At 47.9% G+C, this 26417-nt stretch overlaps 1 protein-coding gene across 2 annotated transcripts in view; it reads left to right on the forward strand.

Annotated features, from left to right (window-relative positions):
• STX8 (syntaxin 8) overlaps window positions 1-26417 on the forward strand; it is a 247172-nt gene that overhangs the window by 43327 nt on the left and 177428 nt on the right. For both annotated transcript variants that reach the window (XM_073680981.1, XM_073680982.1), the window contains exons 5-6: window positions 1585-1715; window positions 4462-4554. In XM_073680981.1, the coding sequence (XP_073537082.1) occupies window positions 1585-1715; window positions 4462-4554 (224 nt within the window). The remainder of the gene's footprint in view (window positions 1-1584; window positions 1716-4461; window positions 4555-26417) is intronic.

Here is a 26417-nt window from a genome sequence, read left to right on the forward strand (position 1 = left end):
AACATCTTCTTCAAAGCAGCATCTTGGAGGACTTGATACAACAGTACTGAGCAGTGTAGCTGTAAATCTAGCACTTGGTTGTGATAACTACCACGAAACAGCAGTATGGAGGACATTATACAGCAGTACTGAGCAGTGTAGCTGTAAATTCAGCACTTGGTTGTGATAACTACCATGAAACCGCAGTATGGAGGACATTATACAGCAGTATTGAGCAGTGTAGCTGTAAATTCAGCACTTGGTTGTGATAACTACTACAAAGCAGCAGGAATGAGGATATTGAACTGCAGTACTGAGCAGTGAAATAAAACATAGGAAGCAGCGTAGCAGTATTGAGTAGTGTAGTCGTAAGTGCAGCACTGGGGTAATATAAAACACTCAAAGTGGCAGCTTTGTAGATCATTTTAAATTATTTCTGAACAGTGTTGCTGTGAATGGAGGAGTGGGTGGGATAAAACATAGAAAGCAGCACAGCATGGAGGACATTATACAGTAGTACAGAGCAGTGCGGCTGTGAGTGGAGCACGGGGGAATGATAAAACATATTAGGAAGCAGTAGGATTTGTCTCTGTTTACTGTTTCCTCCTCTATATACTTCAATAGACATCTGTAATCCGATCCCTCAGTGAGCTTGCAGTCTGACATTTCTTGAGCAGGATACATTTTATCAACTTTTCCAGAAGAAATGGCTCATATGTGGAGAAAGACAAATATTTCTCAACAGATTTGTGGGTTTGGAAGGCAAAGTCTGTATATCTGAAGTCATAACCTAACCCGTGCTTCCTTTCTTCCCTGCATCCATCCCAGACGTTGTCCGAAATTTACAACACGGGCCCCCTGTGATCAAATAATGATATGTCTTACAATGGTGAAATTCAAAAGCGCATAAAAATTTGTATCAGCATTTTTTTCAGTGTTTTTGATGCCAAAATACGATGGGGTTCTTTTTTTCACAGAACTGTATAAAAGAGACAGAAGGACAGTGAAAAAAACGCACCAAAAATGCATAAAAAAAGCACCAAAGCTGCAAGAAAAATCCTGAACAAAATGCCCTTGAGGATCAGGTTTTGCTGCAGAAAATTGACTCCAAAAAAAACATGATGTGTGAACATAGCCTATATTTTTACATTAGGTTTTTGTACTTCCCAAAACTGATCAGTAGATGGCGCTATACACCACCTGATGGCACGTTATACTGCAGTGAATAGTCAGGGACGTCATCACTTTCCTGCCGCCATCCTCTGCTGGGCCTAATTTGCATCTTTTGACATTTCTAAATTGTTCGGCTTATGATATGTGGGAATGGAGCCTTAAAGGGGTTTTCTAGAAGAAGAAAATGTCATAAAATAATAATCAAAAAATATATATCAGAAAGTAATAGAAAAGGAGTCTGGCTTAGCTATTGAGCCAGACTCCTTCACATCCCGCTTTGACGTTGTGCCAACATATGATACTCTCCAAGCCGAAAGTGACTTGCAGTCAGGGCATGCTGGGACTTGTAGTTTTGCAAGAGCTGGTAAACACTGCTATAAATTAGGTCGTAATTTACCATTGCATTAATTTCTCCTTTTAATCTTTGACCAGGTCGAGTCTGATGGCCGGCGGTGGAGCTGCGGGATCTTCTCAGTACAATCCCTGGGTGTTGGAGGAGCCGGAGGAGACACGGGGTCTTGGGATTGGGGAGCTGAGGCAACAACAGCAGCGGATGATAGCAGGTAACCTGTGCCAGCACGTGACATCGGGGTCAATTTTGGACACATTCTTTGTGCCGATCCCACCGGGTAAAATTGATGGGTGTAGGGTAGAATATGCAGGACTCGAGATGAGGACATGAGAAGATTGCACAGTAATCATGCGGCTCTAGGACAAAGCAGATTTCTTGGGAGACTCTTCCCTTTAACATCAATGGTAGAAAAGAGACATTGCAAACAAACCTGTGTATTCTCCTGCAAATAAAACATCTGCACTTAAAACAAAAGCATTATTTTTGGTCACCCTCTTGTCTTTTCAGCCACAGTTCATGATGTACATGTAAAAGGGATTGTCTGGTATGCAGAACAGATGCACCCATCATATATGGACTCCCATAAAGCCCCCATACATACTAGATAGCTGTACGAGCTTCTCCCAACTACTATATCTCCCGACTTGCCCATACACACGGACTCTCAGCCAACTGCTCCTGTTCTCTCTATGCCCGCAGGATGAATCCTTATCTTTGCCGACATCGTTAGGCCTCCATACACATTTTATGTTCGGTCAAGCTGCTGAACTATTCCATGCATCCGTAAAACCGCAGCTCTAACGTATACTGGCCAGACAATGGCCAACAAGACACTTTTTGACTTCCGCTTGTTGAATGGGAGGTGTATGCAACATTAATAACATTGTCCAAGACTTCGATATTTATGACCTCTTCTTAGGCTCCCCCTTCAATGGGGCTGCTCAGATCACATACTGAGATGCAGTACCAAAAATGGCTGCTCCTCGCAGTATACTGAGCTGTCACCGGAACTGATCAGTGTGGGGGTGGATGACGGACCCCCACCAGATTTCATACTGATGACCTATCCGATCTCAGTACTGGATAACCCCTTTAAAATTGCACCGGTGACCACTTTGTAACATCCAGTTTTCACTTTCCTTCCTCGGCAGATGTGACGGGCAGATCTCCTATTCCCAGTGGGGAGCAGAAGTCTGAATTCTGCATTTCTCCTCCTGATTGCATCCATGTGTGATACCCTTTATAATGCCAGCCGATGCCAACGTCTATAGCAATCCAGCCTCTCACCACCCGTCCATCCTAATGGGCTTCAGGCGGGCTGAGCAGCGATCACCAACGCCCTTTTTTTTTTTTAAGGGCTGTCCACACCAATTATCAGACGATTTTCTGCGTGTAAGTACGCTCATACCGTAGCATTACAGAAAATTAGGCCTAATTTGTTGCAAACGTTTTCCCTGGGTCCAATTTCAAAAGAACAAAGCTGTCAGATCGACAAGATTACATGTTCTGGCAGTGCGAAAGCGTTCCTAGAAATCAGCCTGCAAAAGATTCTCCCCAGCCGTACGGCTCCACCGAGTGCTGCTCGCTGCTGGAGGTCCCGTAGTTATAGAAATAATCCTGCACTGCGGAAATTCACAGTGTTTGCTGATTTTTTTTTAGGTATTTCTAATTTTTTTTTTTTTTATTTGTCAATTTTATACATCTCTGATCCTTCTGGATTTTTGATCCCAGGGCAGCAGTAGCCTCTGCTTTCTTGTAGTGAGGTACTAGAAGACTAATTAAGAAAAGGAGGGAAAAATAAGACCCCCAGAGTTTTCTAATGCCGAGAAAATGTAATTAGCGCACATCTGGGCCTCTGCACACCGACACCGCAATGCCCTTGTGGTGTCTGGAATCCGCGGAGCTGTCCCAGATTAGGACTGAACGAATTGCTGTCTGGACAATCCATTGTAACCCTTTGTGTCCCGGGTTTCTAAACGTGTGCCGCGTCATATCAGCAAGTAATGCTAGGTAAATGCATAAAATACAACACTGCAGTACTTCTTGTATCAGTATGTTACATGATCCTCCACCCACATCCAGAGCTGCATTCAGAATTCTTCTGTGCAGACCGATACTCTCTGGAGGACTCGGCACATCTGTGAATTGCATTCATTTCAATAGGAACTGTGTAATACCTCACTTGACCTGTTGGGGAGCTGTAGAGAAACACTTGCACCTAGATTCACCAAAGATTTCAACTCATCGCTGGATCGTGCAATTACCCCAATTTCAGGACAACGTTCTACTAAAAAGGAGAAGAAACCCATAACCCTTTAGCACCATATGCTGGGCCTTTAAGAGAATATCCACCATTGGGAACATTTTTATTCTTTCGTTCTATGTATTTGGGGCTAAAAATCATTTTTGCAATTGGGTTTTTGTTAAAAACGTTGCACCATTTGGCTTTTACAGGCTCTCTGTTTCCCTTCACAATCAACTTTTGGTGTGGTCGGTGGTCATAAATCAGCTGAGAAGAGTTCACAAAGAGACAAATAAAAGAGTGATATGAGCTCACTGATGGATTTATAGTTAACTCATACTGCAGACAGCAATAGGTAGGCCATAGAAAGCAAACTGTGCAAGATTTGTAATGAAACCCCAATTTAAAAAAAAAATTTTTTTTATTCCCAAATACATGCATTTAGATGAAAAAATAAATAATAAATATAATAAAAAAAAGTCCCCAAAAAGCACTGTAAATGTACGCCATTGGGATGGATTAGTAGGAGCTGCACCCGCATCATCAGCGGATACCCAATAACCATTCTCAAAGCCAGCTTCGATCTTGGCCGGTTAACCCCTTAGATGCCGCCGTCAATACTGAACGTGGCTTCTAAGAAGTTAGAACTTGAAAGTAATTAATATCAGAAGTTCATACTTGTAATGTTACATGGACATTCTATGTCTGCCCACAGAACAAGATGCCGGCCTGGACGCCCTCTCGTCCATTATCACCCGCCAGAAGCAGATGGGATATGATATCGGAAATGAGCTGGATGATCAGAACGGTGAGTGACTAAGCGTCTCGGATTATAGCAGTAGGTAAATGGCCTCTCTTTGTGGTGTACTGACCTTATTTATGACACTTTGGACACTTTGCCTGCCTCATACATGACCTTTTCCACTAGTGATACTAATATTGTAATATGCCGCTCGCAATGATGGCTGCCTGGGCCCCAAAAATGACGAGCAGAAATGTTAAAAAAGAGCTCACCTGTCGAGGAGCATGGCAAAATACTGCAGTAATAGCAACAGTCCAAACAGTAGCCGACACTCACTTCTTCTTAAAAGAATTGCTTTATAGATCCAGTAGTATAAAAGGCCCAAAAGAATGGTTGAACACAACAGTACAAAAACTAAAAAGGCAGAAAAAAAATGTCCCCTGCGCTCCCAGGCAACATGTCTCAGACCCGCATGGTCCTTTCTCAAGGCTTGACAAAGGTCCAAAACAGTGATGGCGAACCTTTTAGAGACAGAGTGCCCAAACTGCAACTCAAAACCCACTTATTTATCGCCATGTGCCAACACCGCAATTTAACCTGAATATTGAGCTTTTAGTTTAGAAAAAACAACTAATACAAAGAGCAGGTGAGCGCAGTATAGAGCAGCCACGGGAAGGAGCAGGGGTATGAGACCGCAGAAATAAAGAATGTGCTCACCCCCATCTTCTTATATGCCACCATCCTTGTATATATGCTGCGCTCCCCCATCCTTGTATATATGCTGCCCTCCCCCCATCCTTGTATATATGCTGCGCTCCCCCATCCTTGTATATATGCTGCGCTCCCCCATCCTTGTATATATGCTGCGCTCCCCCATCCTTGTATATATGCTGCGCTCCCCCATCCTTGTATATATGCTGCCCTCCCCCATCCTTGTAAATATGCTGCCCTCCCCCCATCCTTGTATATATGCTGCCCTCCCCCCATCCTTGTATATATGCTGCCCTCCCCCCATCCTTGTATATATGCTGCCCTCCCCCCATCCTTGTATATATGCTGCCCTCCCCCCATCCTTGTATATATGTTGCGCTCCCCCATCCTTGTATATATGCTGGCCTCCCCCCATCCTTGTATATATGCTGCCCTCCCCCCATCCTTGTAAATATGCTGGCCTCCCCCCATCCTTGTATGTATGCTGCCCCCATCCTTGTAAATATGCTGGCCTCCCCCCATCCTTGTATGTATGCTGCCCTCATCCTTGTATATATGCTGCCCTCCCCCATCCTTGTATATATGCTGCCCTCATCCTTGTATATATGCTGCCCCCCCAATCCATGTATATATGCTGCCCTCCCCCCATCCTTGTATATATGCTGCCTTTCCCCCATCCTTGTATATATGCTGCCCTCCCCCCATCCTTGTATATATGCTGCCCTCCCCCCATCCTTGTATATATGCTGCCCTCCCCCCATCCTTGTATATATGCTGCCCTCCCCCCATCCTTGTATATATGCTGCCCTCCCCCCATCCTTGTATATATGCTGCCCTCCCCCCATCCTTGTATATATGCTGCCCTCCCCTCATCCTTGTATATATGCTGCCCTCCCCCCATCCTTGTATATATGCTGCCCTCCCCTCATCCTTGTATATATGCTGCCCTCCCCCCATCCTTGTATATATGTTACCCATCCCCCATCCTTGTATATATGCTGTCCTCTCCCCATCCTTGTATATATGCTGCCCTCCCCCATCCTTGTATATATGCTGCCCTCCCCCCATCCTTGTATATATGCTGCCCTCCCCCCATCCTTGTATATATGCTGCCCTCCCTCCATCCTTGTATATATGCTGCCCTCCCCTCATCCTTGTATATATGCTGCCCTCCCCCCATCCTTGTATATATGCTGCCCTCCCCCCATCCTTGTATATATGCTGCCCTCCCCCCATCCTTGTATATATGCTGCCCTCCCATTCTTGTATATATGCTGCCCTCCCCATCCTTGTATATATGCTGCCCTCCCCATCCTTGTATATATGCTGCCCCCCATCATTGTATATATGCTGCCCCCTATCCTTGTATATATGCTGCCCCCCATCCTTGTATATATGATGCCCTACCCTCATCCTTGTATATATGCTGCCCTACCCTCATCCTTGTATATATGCTGCCCCCATCCTTGTATATATGCTACCCTGCCCTCATCCTTGTATATATGCTGCCCTCCCCTCATTCTTGTATATATGCTGGCCCTCCCCTCAATCCTGGTATATATGCTGGCCCTCCCCTCAATCCTGGTATATATGCTGCCCTCCCCTCAATCTTGTATATATGCTCCCCCAATCCTTGTATATATGCTCCCACCAGTCCATGTATATATGCTCCCTCCACCAGTCCAAGTATATATACTCTCTCCCCCAGTCCATGTATAAATGCTCCCTCCCCCAGTCCATGTATATATGCTCCCTCCCCCAGTCCATGTATATATGCTCCCCCCCAGTCCATGTATATATGCTCCCCCCCAGTCCATGTATATATGCTCCCCCCCAGTCCATGTATATATTCTCCCTCCCCCAGTCCATGTATATATGCGCCTTCCCCCAGTCCATGTATATATGCTCCCCCCCAGTCCATGTATATATAATCCCCCCTTAGTCCATGCATATATGCCCCCCCAGTCCATGTATATATGCTCCCCCTTAGTCCATGCATATATATGCTCCCCCCCCCAGTCCATGTATATAAGCTCCCCCTTTAGTCCATGTATATAAGCTCCCCCTTTAGTCCATGTATATAAGCTCCCCCTTTAGTCCATGTATATAAGCTCCCCCTTTAGTCCATGTATATAAGCTCCCCCTTTAGTCCATGTATATAAGCTCCCCCCTTAGTCCATGCGTATATGCTCCCCTCTTAGTCGATGCATATGCTCCCCCCTTAGTCCTTGTATATATGCTGCCCTCCCCCCATCCTTGTATATATGCTGCCCTCCCCCCATCCTTGTATATATGCTGCCCTCCCCCCATCCTTGTATATATGCTGCCCTCCCCCCATCCTTGTATATATGCTGCCCTCCCCCCATCCTTGTATATATGCTGCCCTGCCCCATCCTTGGATATATGCTGCCCTGCCCTCATCCTTGGATATATGCTGCCCTCCCCCCATCCTTGGATATATGCTGCCCTCCCCCCATCCTTGGATATATGCTGCCCTCCCCCCATCCTTGTATATATGCTGCCCTCCCCCCATCCTTGTATATATGCTGCCCTCCCCCCATCCTTGTATATATGCTGCCCTCCCCCATCCTTGTATATATGCTGCCCTCCCCCCATCCTTGTATATATGCTGCCCTCCCCCCATCCTTGTATATATGCTGCCCTCCCCTCATCCTTGTATATATGCTGCCCTCCCCTCATCCTTGTATATATGCTGCCCTCCCCCCATCCTTGTATATATGCTGCCCTCCCCTCATCCTTCTATATATGCTGCCCTCCCCCCATCCTTGTATATATGTTACCCATCCCCCATCCTTGTATATATGCTGCCCTCTCCCCATCCTTGTATATATGCTGCCCTCTCCCCATCCTTGTATATATGCTGCCCTCTCCCCATCCTTGTATATATGCTGCCCTCCCCCCATCCTTGTATATATGCTGCCCTCCCCCCATCCTTGTATATATGCTGCCCTCCCCCCATCCTTGTATATATGCTGCCCTCCCCCAGTCCATGTATATATGCGCCCTCCCCCAGTCCATGTATATATGCACCCCCCCCGTCCATGTATATATGCTCCCCCTTAGTCCATGCATATATGCTCCCCCTTAGTCCATGCATATATATGCTCCCCCCAGTCCATGTATATAAGCTCCCCCTTTAGTCCATGTATATAAGCTCCCCCTTTAGTCCATGTATATAAGCTCCCCCCTTAGTCCATGCATATATGCTCCCCTCTTAGTCGATGCATATGCTCCCCCCTTAGTCCTTGTATATATGCTTCCCCCCCATCCTTGTATATATGCTGCCCTGCCCTCATCCTTGGATATATGCTGCCCTGCCCTCATCCTTGTATATATGCTGCCCTCCCCCCATCCTTGTATATATGCTGCCCTCCCCCCATCCTTGTATATATGCTGCCCTGCCCCATCCTTGGATATATGCTGCCCTGCCCTCATCCTTGGATATATGCTGCCCTGCCCTCATCCTTGGATATATGCTGCCCTGCCCCCATCCTTGTATATATGCTGCCCTCCCCCCATCCTTGTATATATGCTGCCCTCCCCCCATCCTTGTATATATGCTGCCCTCCCCCCATCCTTGTATATATGCTGCCCTCCCCCCATCCTTGTATATATGCTGCCCTCCCCCATCCTTGTATATATGCTGCCCTCCCCCCATCCTTGTATATATGCTGCCCTCCCCCCATCCTTGTATATATGCTGCCCTCCCCTCATCCTTCTATATATGCTGCCCTCCCCCCATCCTTGTATATATGCTGCCCTCCCCCCATCCTTGTATATATGCTGCCCTCCCCCCATCCTTGTATATATGCTGCCCTCCCCCCATCCTTGTATATATGCTGCCCTCCCCTCATCCTTGTATATATGCTGCCCTCTCCCCATCCTTGTATATATGCTGCCCTCTCCCCATCCTTGTATATATGCTGCCCTCCCCCCATCCTTGTATATATGCTGCCCTCCCCCCATCCTTGTATATATGCTGCCCTCCCCCCATCCTTGTATATATGCTGCCCTCCCCCAGTCCATGTATATATGCGCCCTCCCCCAGTCCATGTATATATGCACCCCCCCCAGTCCATGTATATATAATCCCCCCCTTAGTCGATGCATATATGCTCCCCCTTTAGTCCATGCATATATGCTCCCCCTTAGTCCATGCATATATATTCTCCCCCCAGTCCATGTATATAAGCTCCCCCTTTAGTCCATGTATATAAGCTCCCCCCTTAGTCCATGCATATGCTCCCCCCTTAGTCCTTGTATATATGCTTCCCCCCCATCCTTGTATATATGCTGCCCTGCCCTCATCCTTGGATATATGCTGCCCTGCCCTCATCCTTGTATATATGCTGCCCTGCCCCCATCCTTGTATATATGCTGCCCTGCCCCCATCCTTGTATATATGCTGCCCTCCCCTCATCCTTGTATATATGCTGTGCTCCCCCCATCCTTTTATATATGCTGCCCTCCCCCCATCCTTGTATATATGCTGCCCTCCCCCCATCCTTGTATATATGCTGCGCTCCCCCATCCTTGTATATATGCTGTGCTCCCCCCATCCTTGTATATATGCTGCCCTCCCCCCATCCTTGTATATATGCTGCCCTCCCCCCATCCATGTATATATGCTGCCCTCCCCCCATCCTTGTATATATGCTGCGCTCCCCCATCCTTGTATATAAGCTGCCCTACCCTCATCCTTGTATACAGTTGTGTGAAAAAGTTTGGGCACCCCTATTAATCTTAAGCTTAATGTTTTATAAAAATTGGTGTTTTTGCAACAGCTATTTCAGTTTGATATATGTAATAACTGTTGGACACAGTAATGTTTCTGCCTTGAAATGAGGTTTATTGTACTAAAAGAAAATGTGCAATCTGCATTCAAACAAAATTTGACAGGTGCATAAGTATGGGCACCTCACCAGAAAAGTGACATTAATATTTAGTAGATCCTCCTTTTGCAAAAATAACAGCCTCTAGTCGCTTCCTGTAGCTTTTAATGAGTTCCTGGATCCTGGATGAAGGTATTTTTGACCATTCCTCTTTACAAAACAATTCCAGTTCAGTTAAGTTTGATGGTCGCTGAGCATGGACAGCCCTCTTCAACTGATCCCACAGATATTCAATGATATTCAGGTCTGGGGACTGGGATGGCCATTCCAGAACATTGTAATTGTTCCTCTGCATGAATGCCTGAGTAGATTTGGAGCGGTGTTTTGGATCATTGTCTTGCTGAAAGATCCATCCCCTGTGTAACTTCAACTTTGTCACTGATTCTTGAACATTATGTCAAGAATCTGCTGATACTGAGTGGAATCCATGCGTCCCTCAACTTTAACAAGATTCCCGGTGCCGGCATTGGCCACACAGCCCCAAAGCATGATGGAACCTCCACCAAATTTTACTGTGGGTAGCAAGTGTTTTTCTTGGAATGCTGTGTTTTTTTGCCGCCATGTATAACGCCTTTTTCTATGACCAAACAACTCAATCTTGGTTTCATAAGTCCACAGGACCTTCTTCCAAAAAGAAATTGGCTTCTCCAAATGTGCTTTTGCATACCTCAGCCGACTCTGTTTGTGGCGTGCTTGCAGAAACGGCTTCTTTCGCATCACTCTCCCATACAGCTTCTCCTTGTGCAAAGTGCGTTGTATAGTTGACCGATGCACAGTGACACCATCTGCAGCAAGTTGATGCTGTAGCTCTCTGGAGGTGGTCTGAGGATTGTCCTTGACTGATCTCACCATTCTTCTTCTCTGCCTTTCTGATGTTTTTCTTGGCCTGCCACTTCTGGCCTTAACAAGAACTGTCCCTGTGTTCTTCCATTTCCTTACTATGTTCCTCACAGTGGAAACTGACAGGTTAAATCTCTGAGACAGCTTTTTGTATCCTTCCCCTGAACAACTATGTTGAATAATCTTTGTTTTCAGATCATTTGACAGTTGTTTTGAGGAGCCCATGATGCCACTCTTCAGAGGAGATTCAAACAGGAGAACAACTTGCAAGTGGTCACTTTAAGTAGCTTTTCTCATGATTGCATACACCTGGCTATGAAGTTCAAAGCTCAATGAGGTTACAAAACCAAAAAAAGTGCTTTAGTAAGTCAGTAAAAAGTAGGTAGGAGTATTTAAAACAAGAAAATAATAAGGGTGCCCATACTTATGCACCTGTCAAATTTTGTTTGAATGCAGATTGCACATTTTCTGTTAGTACAATAAACTTCATTTCAAGGCAGAAACATTACTGTGTCCAACAGTTATTACATATATCAAACTGAAATAGCTGTTGCAAAAACACCAATTTTTATAAAACATTAAGCTTAAGATTAATAGGGGTGCCCAAACTTTTTCATATAACTGTATATGCTGCCTTACCCTCATCCTTGTATATATGCTGCTCTCCCCCCATCCTTGTATATATGCTGCCCTCCCCCCATCCTTGTATATATGCTGCCCTCCCCCCATCCTTGTATATATGCTGCCCTCCCCCATCCTTGTATATATGCTGCCCTCCCCCCATCCTTGTATATATGCTGCCCTCCCCCATCCTTGTATATATGCTGCCCTCCCCACATCCTTGTATATATGCTGCCCTCCCTCCATCCTTGTATATATGCTGCCCTCCCTCCATCCTTGTATATAAGCTGCCCTACCCTCATCCTTGTATATATGCTGCCCTCCCCCCATCCTTGTATATATGCTGCCCTCCCCCCATCCTTGTATATATGCTGCCCTCCCCCCATCCTTGTATATATGCTGCCCTCCCCCCATCCTTGTATATATGCTGCCCTGCCCCATCCTTGGATATATGCTGCCCTCCGTCCATCCTTGTATATATGCTGCCCTCCGTCCATCCTTGTATATATGCTGCCCTCCGTCCATCCTTGTATATATGCTGACCCCCTCGTCCTTGTATATATGCTGCCCCCCCTCGTCCTTGTATATATGCTGCCCCCCCTCGTCCTTGTATATATGCTGCCCCCCCTCGTCCTTGTATATATGCTGCCCTCCCCTCGTCCTTGTATATATGCTGCGCTCCCCCATCCTTGTATATATGCTGCCCTACCCTCATCCTTGTATATATGCTGCCCTACCCTCATCCTTGTATATATGCTGCCCTGCCCTCATCCTTGTATATATGCTGCCCTGCCCCATCCTTGTATATATGCTGCCCCAATCCATGTATATATGCTCCCTCCCCCAGTCCAAGTATATATGCTCCCTCCCCCAGTCCATGTATATATGCTCCCTCCCCCAGTTCATTTATATATACTCCCTCCCCCAGTCCATGTATATATGCTCCCTCCCCCAGTCCATGTATATATGCTCCCCCCCCAGTCCATGTTTATATGCTCCCCCCCAGTCCATGTATATATGCTCCCCCCTTAGTCCATGCATATATATGCTCCTCCACAGTCCATGTATATAAGCTCCCCCCTTAGTCCATGCATATATGCTCCCCCCTTAGTCGATGCATATGCTCCCCCTTAGTCCTTGTATATATGCTGCCCCCCCATCCTTGTATATATGCTGCCCTGCCCTCATCCCTGTATATATGCTGCCCCCCCCTCGTCCTTGTATATATGCTGCCCTCCCCTCATCCTTGTATATATGCTACCCTCCCATCATTCTTGTATATATGCTCCCCTAATCCATGTATATATGCCTCCCAATCCTTGTATATATGCTCCCACCAGTCCATGTATATATGCTCCCTCCCCCAGTCCATGTATATATGCTCCCTCCCCCAGTCCATGTATATATGCTCCCTCCCCCAGTCCATGTATATATGCTCCCCCCAGTCCATGTATATATGCTCCCCCCAGTCCATGTATATATGCTCCCCCCTTAGTCCATGCATATATATGCTCCCCCTTAGTCCATGTATATAAGCTCCCCCCTTAGTCCATGTATATAAGATCCCCCCTTAGTCCATGCATATATGCTCCCCCCTTAGTCGATGCATATGCTCCCCCTTAGTCCTTGTATATATGCTGCCCCCCATCCTTGTATATATGCTGCCCCCCCATCCTTGTATATATGCTGCCCTACCCTCATCCTTGTATATATGCTGCCCTGCCCTCATCCTTGTATATATGCTGCCCTGCCCTCATCCTTGTATATATGCTGCCCTACCCTCATCCTTGTATATATGCTGCGCTCCCCCATCCTTGTATATATGCTGCCCTCCCCCCATCCTTGTATATATGCTGCCCCCCACTCGTCCTTGTATATATGCTGCCCTCCCCTCATCCTTGTATATATGCTGCCCTCCCCTCATCCTTGTATATATGCTGCCCTCCCCTCATCCTTGTATATATGCTGCGCTCCCCCATCCTTGTATATATGCTGCCCCCCCCATCCTTGTATATATGCTGCCCTACCCTCATCCTTGTATATATGCTGCGCTCCCCCCATCCTTGTATATATGCTGCCCTCCCCTCATCCTTGTATATATGCTGCGCTCCCCCATCCTTGTATATATGCTGCCCTCCCCTCATCCTTGTATATATGCTGCCCTCCCCTCATCCTTGTATATATGCTGCGCTCCCCCATCCTTGTATATATGCTGCCCTCCCCCCATCCTTGTATATATGCTGCGCTCCCCCATCCTTGTATATATGCTGCCCGCCCCTCGTCCTTGTATATATGCTGCCCCCCCCTCGTCCTTGTATATATGCTGCCCCCCCCTCGTCCTTGTATATATGCTGCCCTCCCCTCGTCCTTGTATATATGCTGCCCTGCCCTCGTCCTTGTATATATGCTGCCCTGCCCTCATCCTTGTATATATGCTGCCCTGCCCTCATCCTTGTATATATGCTGCCCTGCCCCATCCTTGTATATATGCTGCCCTGCCCCATCCTTGTATATATGCTGCCCTCCCCTCATCCTTGTATATATGCTGCCCTCCCCTCATCCTTGTATATATGCTGCCCTGCCCCCATCCTTGTATATATGCTGCCCTCCCCTCGTCCTTGTATATATGCTGCGCTCCCCCATCCTTGTATATATGCTGCCCTGCCCTCATCCTTGTATATATGCTGCCCTCCCCTCGTCCTTCTTTATATGCTGCCCTGCCCCATCCTTGTATATATGCTGCCCTCCCCTCATCCTTGTATATATGCTGCCCTACCCTCATCCTTGTATATATGCTGCCCTCCCCTCATCCTTGTATATATGCTGCCCTCCCCTCATCCTTGTATATATGCTGCCCTCCCCTCATCCTTGTATATATGCTGCCCTCCCCTCGTCCTTCTTTATATGCTGCCCTCCCCTCATCCTTGTATATATGCTGCCCTCCCCTCATCCTTGTATATATGCTGCCCTCCCCCCATCCTTGTATATATGCTGCCCTCCCCTCATCCTTGTATATATGCTGCCCTCCCCTCATCCTTGTATATATGCTGCGCTCCCCCATCCTTGTATATATGCTGCCCTCCCCTCATCCTTGTATATATGCTGCCCTCCCCTCATCCTTGTATATATGCTGCGCTCCCCCATCCTTGTATATATGCTGCCCCCCCCTCGTCCTTGTATATATGCTGCCCCCCCCTCGTCCTTGTATATATGCTGCCCCCCCCTCGTCCTTGTATATATGCTGCCCTCCCCTCGTCCTTGTATATATGCTGCCCTGCCCTCGTCCTTGTATATATGCTGCCCTCCCCTCATCCTTGTATATATGCTGCCCTGCCCTCATCCTTGTATATATGCTGCCCTCCCCTCGTCCTTCTTTATATGCTGCCCTGCCCCATCCTTGTATATATGCTGCCCTCCCCTCATCCTTGTATATATGCTGCCCTCCCCTCATCCTTGTATATATGCTGCCCTGCCCCCATCCTTGTATATATGCTGCCCTCCCCTCGTCCTTGTATATATGCTGCGCTCCCCCATCCTTGTATATATGCTGCCCTCCCCTCGTCCTTGTATATATGCTGCGCTCCCTCATCCTTGTATATATGCTGCCCTGCCCTCATCCTTGTATATATGCTGCCCTGCCCTCATCCTTGTATATATGCTGCCCTGCCCTCATCCTTGTATATATGCTGCCCTGCCCTCATCCTTGTATATATGCTGCCCTGCCCCATCCTTGTATATATGCTACCCTCCCCTCATCCTTGTATATATGCTGCGCTCCCCCATCCTTGTATATATGCTGCCCTGCCCTCATCCTTGTATATATGCTGCCCTGCCCTCATCCTTGTATATATGCTGCCCTCCCCTCGTCCTTCTTTATATGCTGCCCTGCCCCATCCTTGTATATATGCTGCCCTCCCCTCATCCTTGTATATATGCTGCCCTACCCTCATCCTTGTATATATGCTGCCCTCCCCTCATCCTTGTATATATGCTGCGCTCCCCCATCCTTGTATATATGCTGCCCTCCCCTCATCCTTGTATATATGCTGCCCTCCCCTCATCCTTGTATATATGCTGCGCTCCCCCATCCTTGTATATATGCTGCCCTCCCCTCATCCTTGTATATATGCCGCGCTCCCCCATCCTTGTATATATGCTGCCCTCCCCTCATCCTTGTATATATGCTGCCCTCCCCTCATCCTTGTATATATGCTGTGCTCCCCCATCCTTGTATATATGCTGCCCCCCCCTCGTCCTTGTATATATGCTGCCCCCCCCTCGTCCTTGTATATATGCTGCCCCCCCCTCGTCCTTGTATATATGCTGCCCTCCCCTCGTCCTTGTATATATGCTGCCCTGCCCTCGTCCTTGTATATATGCTGCCCTGCCCTCATCCTTGTATATATGCTGCCCTACCCTCATCCTTGTATATATGCTGCCCTGCCCTCATCCTTGTATATATGCTGCCCTCCCCTCGTCCTTCTTTATATGCTGCCCTGCCCCATCCTTGTATATATGCTGCCCTCCCCTCATCCTTGTATATATGCTGCCCTCCCCTCATCCTTGTATATATGCTGCCCTGCCCCCATCCTTGTATATATGCTGCCCTCCCCTCGTCCTTGTATATATGCTGCCCTCCCCTCGTCCTTGTATATATGCTGCCCTCCCCTCGTCCTTGTATATATGCTGCCCTCCCCTCATCCTTGTATATATGCTGCCCTGCCCCCATCCTTGTATATATGCTGCCCTCCCCTCGTCCTTGTATATATGCTGCCCTCCCCTCGTCCTTGTATATATGCTGCGCTCCCCCATCCTTGTATATATGCTGCCCTGCCCTCATCCTTGTATATATGCTGCCCTGCCCTCATCCTTGTATATATGCTGCCCTGCCCTCATCCTTGTATATATGCTGCCCTGCCCTCATCCTTGTATATATGCTGCCCTGCCCTCATCCTTGTATATATGCTGCCCTGCCCCATCCTTGTATATATGCTACCCTCCCCTCATCCTTGTATATATGCTGCGCTCCCTCATCCTTGTATATATGCTGCCCTGCCCTCATCCTTGTATATATGCTGCCCTCCCCTCATCCTTGTATATATGCTCCCCCCTTAGTCCATGCATATATATGCTCCTCCACAGTCCATGTATATAAGCTCCCCCCTTAGTCCATGTATATAAGCTCCCCCCTTAGTCCATGCATATATGCTCCCCCCTTAGTCGATGCATATGTTCCCCCTTAGTCCTTGTATATATGCTGCCCCCCCATCCTTGTATATATGCTGCCCCCCCATCCTTGTATATATGCTGCCCTGCCCTCATCCTTGTATATATGCTGCCCTGCCCTCGTCCTTGTATATATGCTGCGCTCCCCCATCCTTGTATATATGCTGCCCTGCCCTCATCCTTGTATATATGCTGCCCTGCCCTCATCCCTGTATATATACTGCCCTGCCCTCATCCCTGTATATATGCTGCCCCCCCCTCGTCCTTGTATATATGCTGCCCTCCCCTCATCCTTGTATATATGCTACCCTCCCATCATTCTTGTATATATGCTCCCCTAATCCATGTATATATGCCTCCCAATCCTTGTATATATGCTCCCACCAGTCCATGTATATATGCTCCCTCCCCCAGTCCATGTATATATGCTCCCTCCCCCAGTCCATGTATATATGCTCCCTCCCCCAGTCCATGTATATATGCTCCCTCCCCCAGTCCATGTATATATGCTCCCTCCCCCAGTCCATGTATATATGCTCCCTCCCCCAGTCTAAGTATATATGCTCCCTCCCCCAGTCTAAGTATATATGCTCCCTCCCCCAGTCCATGTATATATGCTCCCTCCCCCAGTCCATGTATATATGCTCCCCCCTTAGTCCATGTATATATGCTCCCCCCTTAGTCCATGCATATATATGCTCCCCCACAGTCCATGTATATAAGCTCCCCCCTTAGTCCATGTATATAAGCTCCCCCCTTAGTCCATGCATATATGCTCCCCCCTTAGTCGATGCATATGCTCCCCCTTAGTCCTTGTATATATGCTACCCCCCATCCTTGTATATATGCTGCCCCCCCATCCTTGTATATATGCTGCCCCCCCATCCTTGTATATATGCTGCCCTGCCCTCATCCTTGTATATATGCTGCCCTGCCCTCATCCTTGTATATATGCTGCCCTACCCTCATCCTTGTATATATGCTGCCCCCCACTCGTCCTTGTATATATGCTGCGCTCCCCTCGTCCTTGTATATATGCTGCCCTGCCCTCGTCCTTGTATATATGCTGCCCTGCCCTCATCCTTGTATATATGCTGCCCTCCCCTCGTCCTTCTTTATATGCTGCCCTGCCCCATCCTTGTATATATGCTGCCCTCCCCTCATCCTTGTATATATGCTGCCCTCCCCTCATCCTTGTATATATGCTGCCCTGCCCCCATCCTTGTATATATGCTGCCCTCCCCTCATCCTTGTATATATGCTGCCCTCCCCTCATCCTTGTATATATGCTGCCCTGCCCCCATCCTTGTATATATGCTGCCCTCCCCTCGTCCTTGTATATATGCTGCGCTCCCTCATCCTTGTATATATGCTGCCCTGCCCTCATCCTTGTATATATGCTGCCCTGCCCTCATCCTTGTATATATGCTGCCCTGCCCTCATCCTTGTATATATGCTGCCCTGCCCTCATCCTTGTATATATGCTGCCCTGCCCCATCCTTGTATATATGCTACCCTCCCCTCATCCTTGTATATATGCTGCGCTCCCCCATCCTTGTATATATGCTGCCCTGCCCTCATCCTTGTATATATGCTGCCCTGCCCTCATCCTTGTATATATGCTGCCCTCCCCTCGTCCTTCTTTATATGCTGCCCTGCCCCATCCTTGTATATATGCTGCCCTCCCCTCATCCTTGTATATATGCTGCCCTACCCTCATCCTTGTATATATGCTGCCCTCCCCTCATCCTTGTATATATGCTGCGCTCCCCCATCCTTGTATATATGCTGCCCTCCCCTCATCCTTGTATATATGCTGCCCTCCCCTCATCCTTGTATATATGCTGCGCTCCCCCATCCTTGTATATATGCTGCCCTCCCCTCATCCTTGTATATATGCTGCGCTCCCCCATCCTTGTATATATGCTGCCCTCCCCTCATCCTTGTATATATGCTGCCCTCCCCTCATCCTTGTATATATGCTGCCCTCCCCTCATCCTTGTATATATGCTGCCCTGCCCCCATCCTTGTATATATGCTGCCCTCCCCTCGTCCTTGTATATATGCTGCGCTCCCTCATCCTTGTATATATGCTGCCCTGCCCTCATCCTTGTATATATGCTGCCCTGCCCTCATCCTTGTATATATGCTGCCCTGCCCTCATCCTTGTATATATGCTGCCCTGCCCTCATCCTTGTATATATGCTGCCCTGCCCCATCCTTGTATATATGCTACCCTCCCCTCATCCTTGTATATATGCTGCGCTCCCCCATCCTTGTATATATGCTGCCCTGCCCTCATCCTTGTATATATGCTGCCCTGCCCTCATCCTTGTATATATGCTGCCCTCCCCTCGTCCTTCTTTATATGCTGCCCTGCCCCATCCTTGTATATATGCTGCCCTCCCCTCATCCTTGTATATATGCTGCCCTACCCTCATCCTTGTATATATGCTGCCCTCCCCTCATCCTTGTATATATGCTGCGCTCCCCCATCCTTGTATATATGCTGCCCTCCCCTCATCCTTGTATATATGCTGCCCTCCCCTCATCCTTGTATATATGCTGCGCTCCCCCATCCTTGTATATATGCTGCCCTCCCCTCATCCTTGTATATATGCTGCGCTCCCCCATCCTTGTATATATGCTGCCCTCCCCTCATCCTTGTATATATGCTGCCCTCCCCTCATCCTTGTATATATGCTGTGCTCCCCCATCCTTGTATATATGCTGCCCCCCCCTCGTCCTTGTATATATGCTGCCCCCCCCTCGTCCTTGTATATATGCTGCCCCCCCCTCGTCCTTGTATATATGCTGCCCTCCCCTCGTCCTTGTATATATGCTGCCCTGCCCTCGTCCTTGTATATATGCTGCCCTGCCCTCATCCTTGTATATATGCTGCCCTACCCTCATCCTTGTATATATGCTGCCCTACCCTCATCCTTGTATATATGCTGCCCTGCCCTCATCCTTGTATATATGCTGCCCTCCCCTCGTCCTTGTATATATGCTGCCCTCCCCTCGTCCTTGTATATATGCTGCCCTCCCCTCGTCCTTGTATATATGCTGCCCTCCCCTCATCCTTGTATATATGCTGCCCTCCCCTCATCCTTGTATATATGCTGCCCTCCCCTCGTCCTTGTATATATGCTGCCCTCCCCTCGTCCTTGTATATATGCTGCCCTCCCCTCGTCCTTGTATATATGCTGCGCTCCCCCATCCTTGTATATATGCTGCCCTGCCCTCATCCTTGTATATATGCTGCCCTGCCCTCATCCTTGTATATATGCTGCCCTGCCCTCATCCTTGTATATATGCTGCCCTGCCCTCATCCTTGTATATATGCTGCCCTGCCCTCATCCTTGTATATATGCTGCCCTGCCCTCATCCTTGTATATATGCTGCCCTCCCCTCATCCTTGTATATATGCTGCCCTGCCCCCATCCTTGTATATATGCTGCCCTCCCCTCGTCCTTGTATATATGCTGCCCTCCCCTCGTCCTTGTATATATGCTGCCCTCCCCTCGTCCTTGTATATATGCTGCCCTCCCCTCATCCTTGTATATATGCTGCCCTGCCCCCATCCTTGTATATATGCTGCCCTCCCCTCGTCCTTGTATATATGCTGCCCTCCCCTCGTCCTTGTATATATGCTGCGCTCCCCCATCCTTGTATATATGCTGCCCTGCCCTCATCCTTGTATATATGCTGCCCTGCCCTCATCCTTGTATATATGCTGCCCTGCCCTCATCCTTGTATATATGCTGCCCTGCCCTCATCCTTGTATATATGCTGCCCTGCCCTCATCCTTGTATATATGCTGCCCTGCCCCATCCTTGTATATATGCTACCCTCCCCTCATCCTTGTATATATGCTGCGCTCCCTCATCCTTGTATATATGCTGCCCTGCCCTCATCCTTGTATATATGCTGCCCTCCCCTCATCCTTGTATATATGCTCCCCCCTTAGTCCATGCATATATATGCTCCTCCACAGTCCATGTGTATAAGCTCCCCCCTTAGTCCATGTATATAAGCTCCCCCCTTAGTCCATGCATATATGCTCCCCCCTTAGTCGATGCATATGTTCCCCCTTAGTCCTTGTATATATGCTGCCCCCCCATCCTTGTATATATGCTGCCCCCCCATCCTTGTATATATGCTGCCCTGCCCTCATCCTTGTATATATGCTGCCCTGCCCCCATCCTTGTATATATGCTGCCCTGCCCTCATCCTTGTATATATGCTGCCCTGCCCTCATCCCTGTATATATACTGCCCTGCCCTCATCCCTGTATATATGCTGCCCCCCCCTCGTCCTTGTATATATGCTGCCCTCCCCTCATCCTTGTATATATGCTACCCTCCCATCATTCTTGTATATATGCTCCCCTAATCCATGTATATATGCCTCCCAATCCTTGTATATATGCTCCCACCAGTCCATGTATATATGCTCCCTCCCCCAGTCCATGTATATATGCTCCCTCCCCCAGTCCATGTATATATGCTCCCTCCCCCAGTCCATGTATATATGCTCCCTCCCCCAGTCCATGTATATATGCTCCCTCCCCCAGTCCATGTATATATGCTCCCTCCCCCAGTCCATGTATATATGCTCCCTCCCCCAGTCTAAGTATATATGCTCCCTCCCCCAGTCTAAGTATATATACTCCCTCCCCCAGTCCATGTATATATGCTCCCTCCCCCAGTCCATGTATATATGCTCCCCCCTTAGTCCATGTATATATGCTCCCCCCTTAGTCCATGCATATATATGCTCCCCCACAGTCCATGTATATAAGCTCCCCCCTTAGTCCATGTATATAAGCTCCCCCCTTAGTCCATGCATATATGCTCCCCCCTTAGTCGATGCATATGCTCCCCCTTAGTCCTTGTATATATGCTGCCCCCCCATCCTTGTATATATGCTGCCCCCCCATCCTTGTATATATGCTGCCCCCCCCATCCTTGTATATATGCTGCCCTGCCCTCATCCTTGTATATATGCTGCCCTGCCCTCATCCTTGTATATATGCTGCCCTACCCTCATCCTTGTATATATGCTGCCCCCCACTCGTCCTTGTATATATGCTGCGCTCCCCCATCCTTGTATATATGCTGCCCTGCCCTCATCCTTGTATATATGCTGCGCTCCCCCATCCTTGTATACATGCTGCCCTCCCCCCATCCTTGTATATATGCTGCCCTCCCCTCATCCTTGTATATATGCTGCGCTCCCTCATCCTTGTATATATGCTGCCCTCCCCTCATCCTTGTATATATGCTGCGCTCCCCCATCCTTGTATATATGCTGCCCTCCCCTCATCCTTGTATATATGCTGCCCTCCCCTCATCCTTGTATATATGCTGCGCTCCCTCATCCTTGTATATATGCTGCGCTCCCTCATCCTTGTATATATGCTGCCCTCCCCTCATCCTTGTATATATGCTGCGCTCCCCCATCCTTGTATATATGCTGGCCTCCCCCCATCCTTGTATATATGCTGCCCTCCCCTCATCCTTGTATATATGCTGCGCTCCCCCATCCTTGTATATATGCTGCCCCCCCTCGTCCTTGTATATATGCTGCCCTCCCCTCGTCCTTGTATATATGCTGCCCTCCCCTCGTCCTTGTATATATGCTGCCCTCCCCTCGTCCTTGTATATATGCTGCCCTGCCCTCATCCTTGTATATATGCTGCCCTGCCCTCATCCTTGTATATATGCTGCCCTCCCCTCGTCCTTCTTTATATGCTGCCCTGCCCCATCCTTGTATATATGCTGCCCTCCCCTCATCCTTGTATATATGCTGCCCTCCCCTCATCCTTGTATATATGCTGCCCTCCCCTCATCCTTGTATATATGCTGCCCTCCCCTCGTCCTTGTATATATGCTGCGCTCCCCCATCCTTGTATATATGCTGCCCTGCCCTCATCCTTGTATATATGCTGCCCTGCCCTCATCCTTGTATATATGCTGCCCTGCCCTCATCCTTGTATATATGCTGCCCTGCCCTCATCCTTGTATATATGCTGCCCTCCCCTCGTCCTTCTTTATATGCTGCCCTGCCCCATCCTTGTATATATGCTACCCTCCCCTCCTCCTTGTATATATGCTGCGCTCCCTCATCCTTGTATATATGCTGCGCTCCCTCATCCTTGTATATATGCTGCCCTGCCCTCATCCTTGTATATATGCTGCCCTGCCCTCGTCCTTGTATATATGCTGCCCTGCCCTCATCCTTGTATATATGCTACCCTCCCATCATTCTTGTATATATGCTCCCCCAATCCATGTATATATGCCTCCCAATCCTTGTATATATGCTCCCACCAGTCAATGTATATATGCTCCCTTCCCCAGTCCATGTATATATGCTCCCTCCCCCAGTCTAAGTGTATATGCTCCCTCCCCCAGTTCATTTATATATACTTCCTCCCCCAGTCCATGTATATATGCTCCCTCCCCCAGTCCATGTATATATGCTCCCCCCCAGTCCATGTATATATGCTCCCCCCCCAGTCCATGTATATATGCTCCCCCCTTAGTCCATGCATATATATGCTCCCCCACAGTCCATGTATATAAGCTCCCCCCTTAGTCCATGTATATAAGCTCCCCCCTTAGTCCATGCATATATGCTCCCCCCTTAGTCGATGCATATGCTCCCCCCTTAGTCCTTGTATATATGCTGCGCCTCCATCCTTGTATATATGCTGCCCCCCCATCCTTGTATATATGCTGCCCCCCCATCCTTGTATATATGCTGCTCCCCCATCCTTGTATATATGCTGCCCCCCCATTCTTGTATATATGCTGACCTGCCCTCATCCTTGTATATATGCTGCCCTACCCTCATCCTTGTATATATGCTGCCCTACCCTCATCCTTGTATATATGCTGCCCTACCCTCATCCTTGTATATATGCTGCCCTACCCTCATCCTTGTATATATGCTGCCCTCCCCTCGTCCTTGTATATATGCTGCCCTCCCCTCGTCCTTGTATATATGCTGCCCTGCCCCATCCTTGTATATATGCTGCCCTGCCCTCATCCTTGTATATATGCTGCCCTACCCTCATCCTTGTATATATGCTCCCCCAATCCATGTATATATGCCTCCCAATCCTTGTATATATGCTCCCACCAGTCCATGTATATATGCTGCCCTCCCCCAGTCCAAGTATATATGCTCCTTCCCCCAGTCCATTTATATATACTCCCTCCCCCAGTCCATGTATATATGCTCCCTCCCCCAATCCGTGTATATATGCTCACCCCCCAGTCCGTGTATATATGCTCACCCCCAGTCCATGTACATATGCCCCCCCAGTCCATGTATATATACTCCCTCCTTAGTCCATGCATATATGCTCCCCCCCAGTCCATGTATATAAGCTCCCCCCTTAGTCCATGCATATATGCTCCCCCCTTAGTCCATGTATATATGCTCCCCCCCAGTCCATGTATATATACTCCCCCCTTAGTCCATGCATATATGCTCCCCCCTTAGTCCATGCATATATGCTCCCCCCTTAGTCCATGTATATATGCTCCCCCCTTAGTCCATGCGTATATTCTCCCTCCCCAGTCCATGTACAGGACAGACCAAACATTTGGACACACCTTCTCATTTAAAGATTTTCCTGTATTTTCATGACTATGAAAATTGTACATTCACACTGAAGGCATCAAAACTATGAATTAACACATGTGGAATTATATACTTAACAAAAAAGTGTGAAACAATTGAAAATATGTCTTATATTCTAGGTTCTTCAAGGTAGCCACTTTTTGCTTTGATGACTGCTTTGCACACTCTTGGCATTCTCTTGATGAGCTTCAAGAGGTAGTCATCGGAAATGGTCTTCCAACAATCTTGAAGTAGTTCCCAGAGATGCTTAGCACTTGTTGGCCCTTTTGCCTTCACTCTGCGGTCCTGCTCACCCCAAACCATCTCGATTGGGTTCAGGTCTGGTGACTGTGGAGGCCAGGTCATCTGGCGTAGCACCCCATCACGCTCCTGCTTGGTCAAATAGCCCTTATACAGCCTGGAGGTGTGTTTGGGGTCATTGTCCTGTTGAAAAATAAATGATGGTCCAACTAAACGCAAACCGGATGGAATAACATGCCGCTGCAAGATGCTTTGGTAGCCATGCTGGTTCAGTATGCCTTCAATTTTGAATAAATCCCCAACAGTGTCACCAGCAAAGCACCCCCACACCATCACACCTCCTCCTCCATGCTTCACGGTGGGAACCAGGCATGTAGAGTCCATCCGTTCATCTTTTCTGCGTCGCACAAAGACACGGTGGTTGGAACCAAAGATCTCAAATTTGGACTCATCAGACCAAAGCACAGATTTCCACTCATCTAATGTCCATCCCTTGTGTTCTTTAGCCCAAACAAGTCTCTTCTGCTTGTTGCCTGTCCTTAGCAGTGGTTTCCTAGCAGCTATTTTACCATGAAGGCCTGCTGCACAAAGTCTCCTCTTAATAGTTGTTGTAGAGATGTGTCTGCTGCTAGAACTGTGTGTGGCATTGACCTGGTCTCTAATCTGAGCTGCTGTTAACCTGCGATTTCTGAGGCTGGTGACTCGGATAAACTTATCCTCAGAAGCAGAGGTGACTCTTGGTCTTCCTTTCCTGGGGCGGTCCTCATGTGAGCCAGTTTCTTTGTAGCGCTTGATGGTTTTTGCAACTGCACTTGGGGACACTTTCAAAGTTTGCCCAATTTTTTTGACTGACTGACCTTCATTTCTAAAAGTAATGATGGTCACTCGTTGTTCCTTACTTAGCTGCTTTTTTCTTTCCATAATACAAATTCTAACAGTCTATTTAGTAGGACTATCAGCTGTGTATCCACCTGACTTTTGCACAACACAACTGATTGTCCCAACCCCATTTATAAGGCAAGAAATCCCACTTATTATACCTGACAGGGCACACCTGTGAAGTGAAAACCATTTCCGGTGACTACCTCTTGAAGCTCATCAAGAGAATGCCAAGAGTGTGCAAAGCAGTCATCAAAACAAAAGGTGGCTACTTTGAAGAACCTAGAATATAAGACATATTTTCAATTGTTTCACACTTTTTTGTTAAGTATATAATTCCACATGTGATAATTCATAGTTTTGATGCCTTCAGTGTGAATGTACAATTTTCAAAGTCATGAAAATACAGAAAAATCTTTAAATGAGAAGATGTGTCCAAACTTTTGGTCTGTACTGTGTATATGCTCCCTCCCCCAGTCCATGTCCATGTGCCCCCCAGTCCTTGCATATATGCCCCCCCCCAGTCCATGTGTATATGCTCCCCCCAGCCTGCTAGCGCCCCTGTTCGTCGCATATTAAAAAAAAAAACCATAATAAACATTCCTACTCACCTTCCTTCCTCTCCCGCGCTGCGTCCTCTCCTGTAGCCGACAGCTGACTCCAGCGCCCTAGCGACTGGGGCGTATGATGTCACTGCCATGCGCCCTGTCGCTTGTATGCTGACGTCAGCTGCTAGCTGCTGGCCTCTGATTGGCCAGCAGCGTGTATTGCGGCGCACGGGCCTGGCAAGTTTGTGCGCTACACAATACACTTCAGCTAGATGTGCGTCCGAGAACCCACATC

This window comes from Phyllobates terribilis, unplaced genomic scaffold, assembly GCF_046119375.1.
Source record: "Phyllobates terribilis strain yellow unplaced genomic scaffold, ASM4611937v1 Scaffold_5__5_contigs__length_657084704, whole genome shotgun sequence".
NCBI classification, from domain to species: domain Eukaryota; kingdom Metazoa; phylum Chordata; class Amphibia; order Anura; family Dendrobatidae; genus Phyllobates; species Phyllobates terribilis.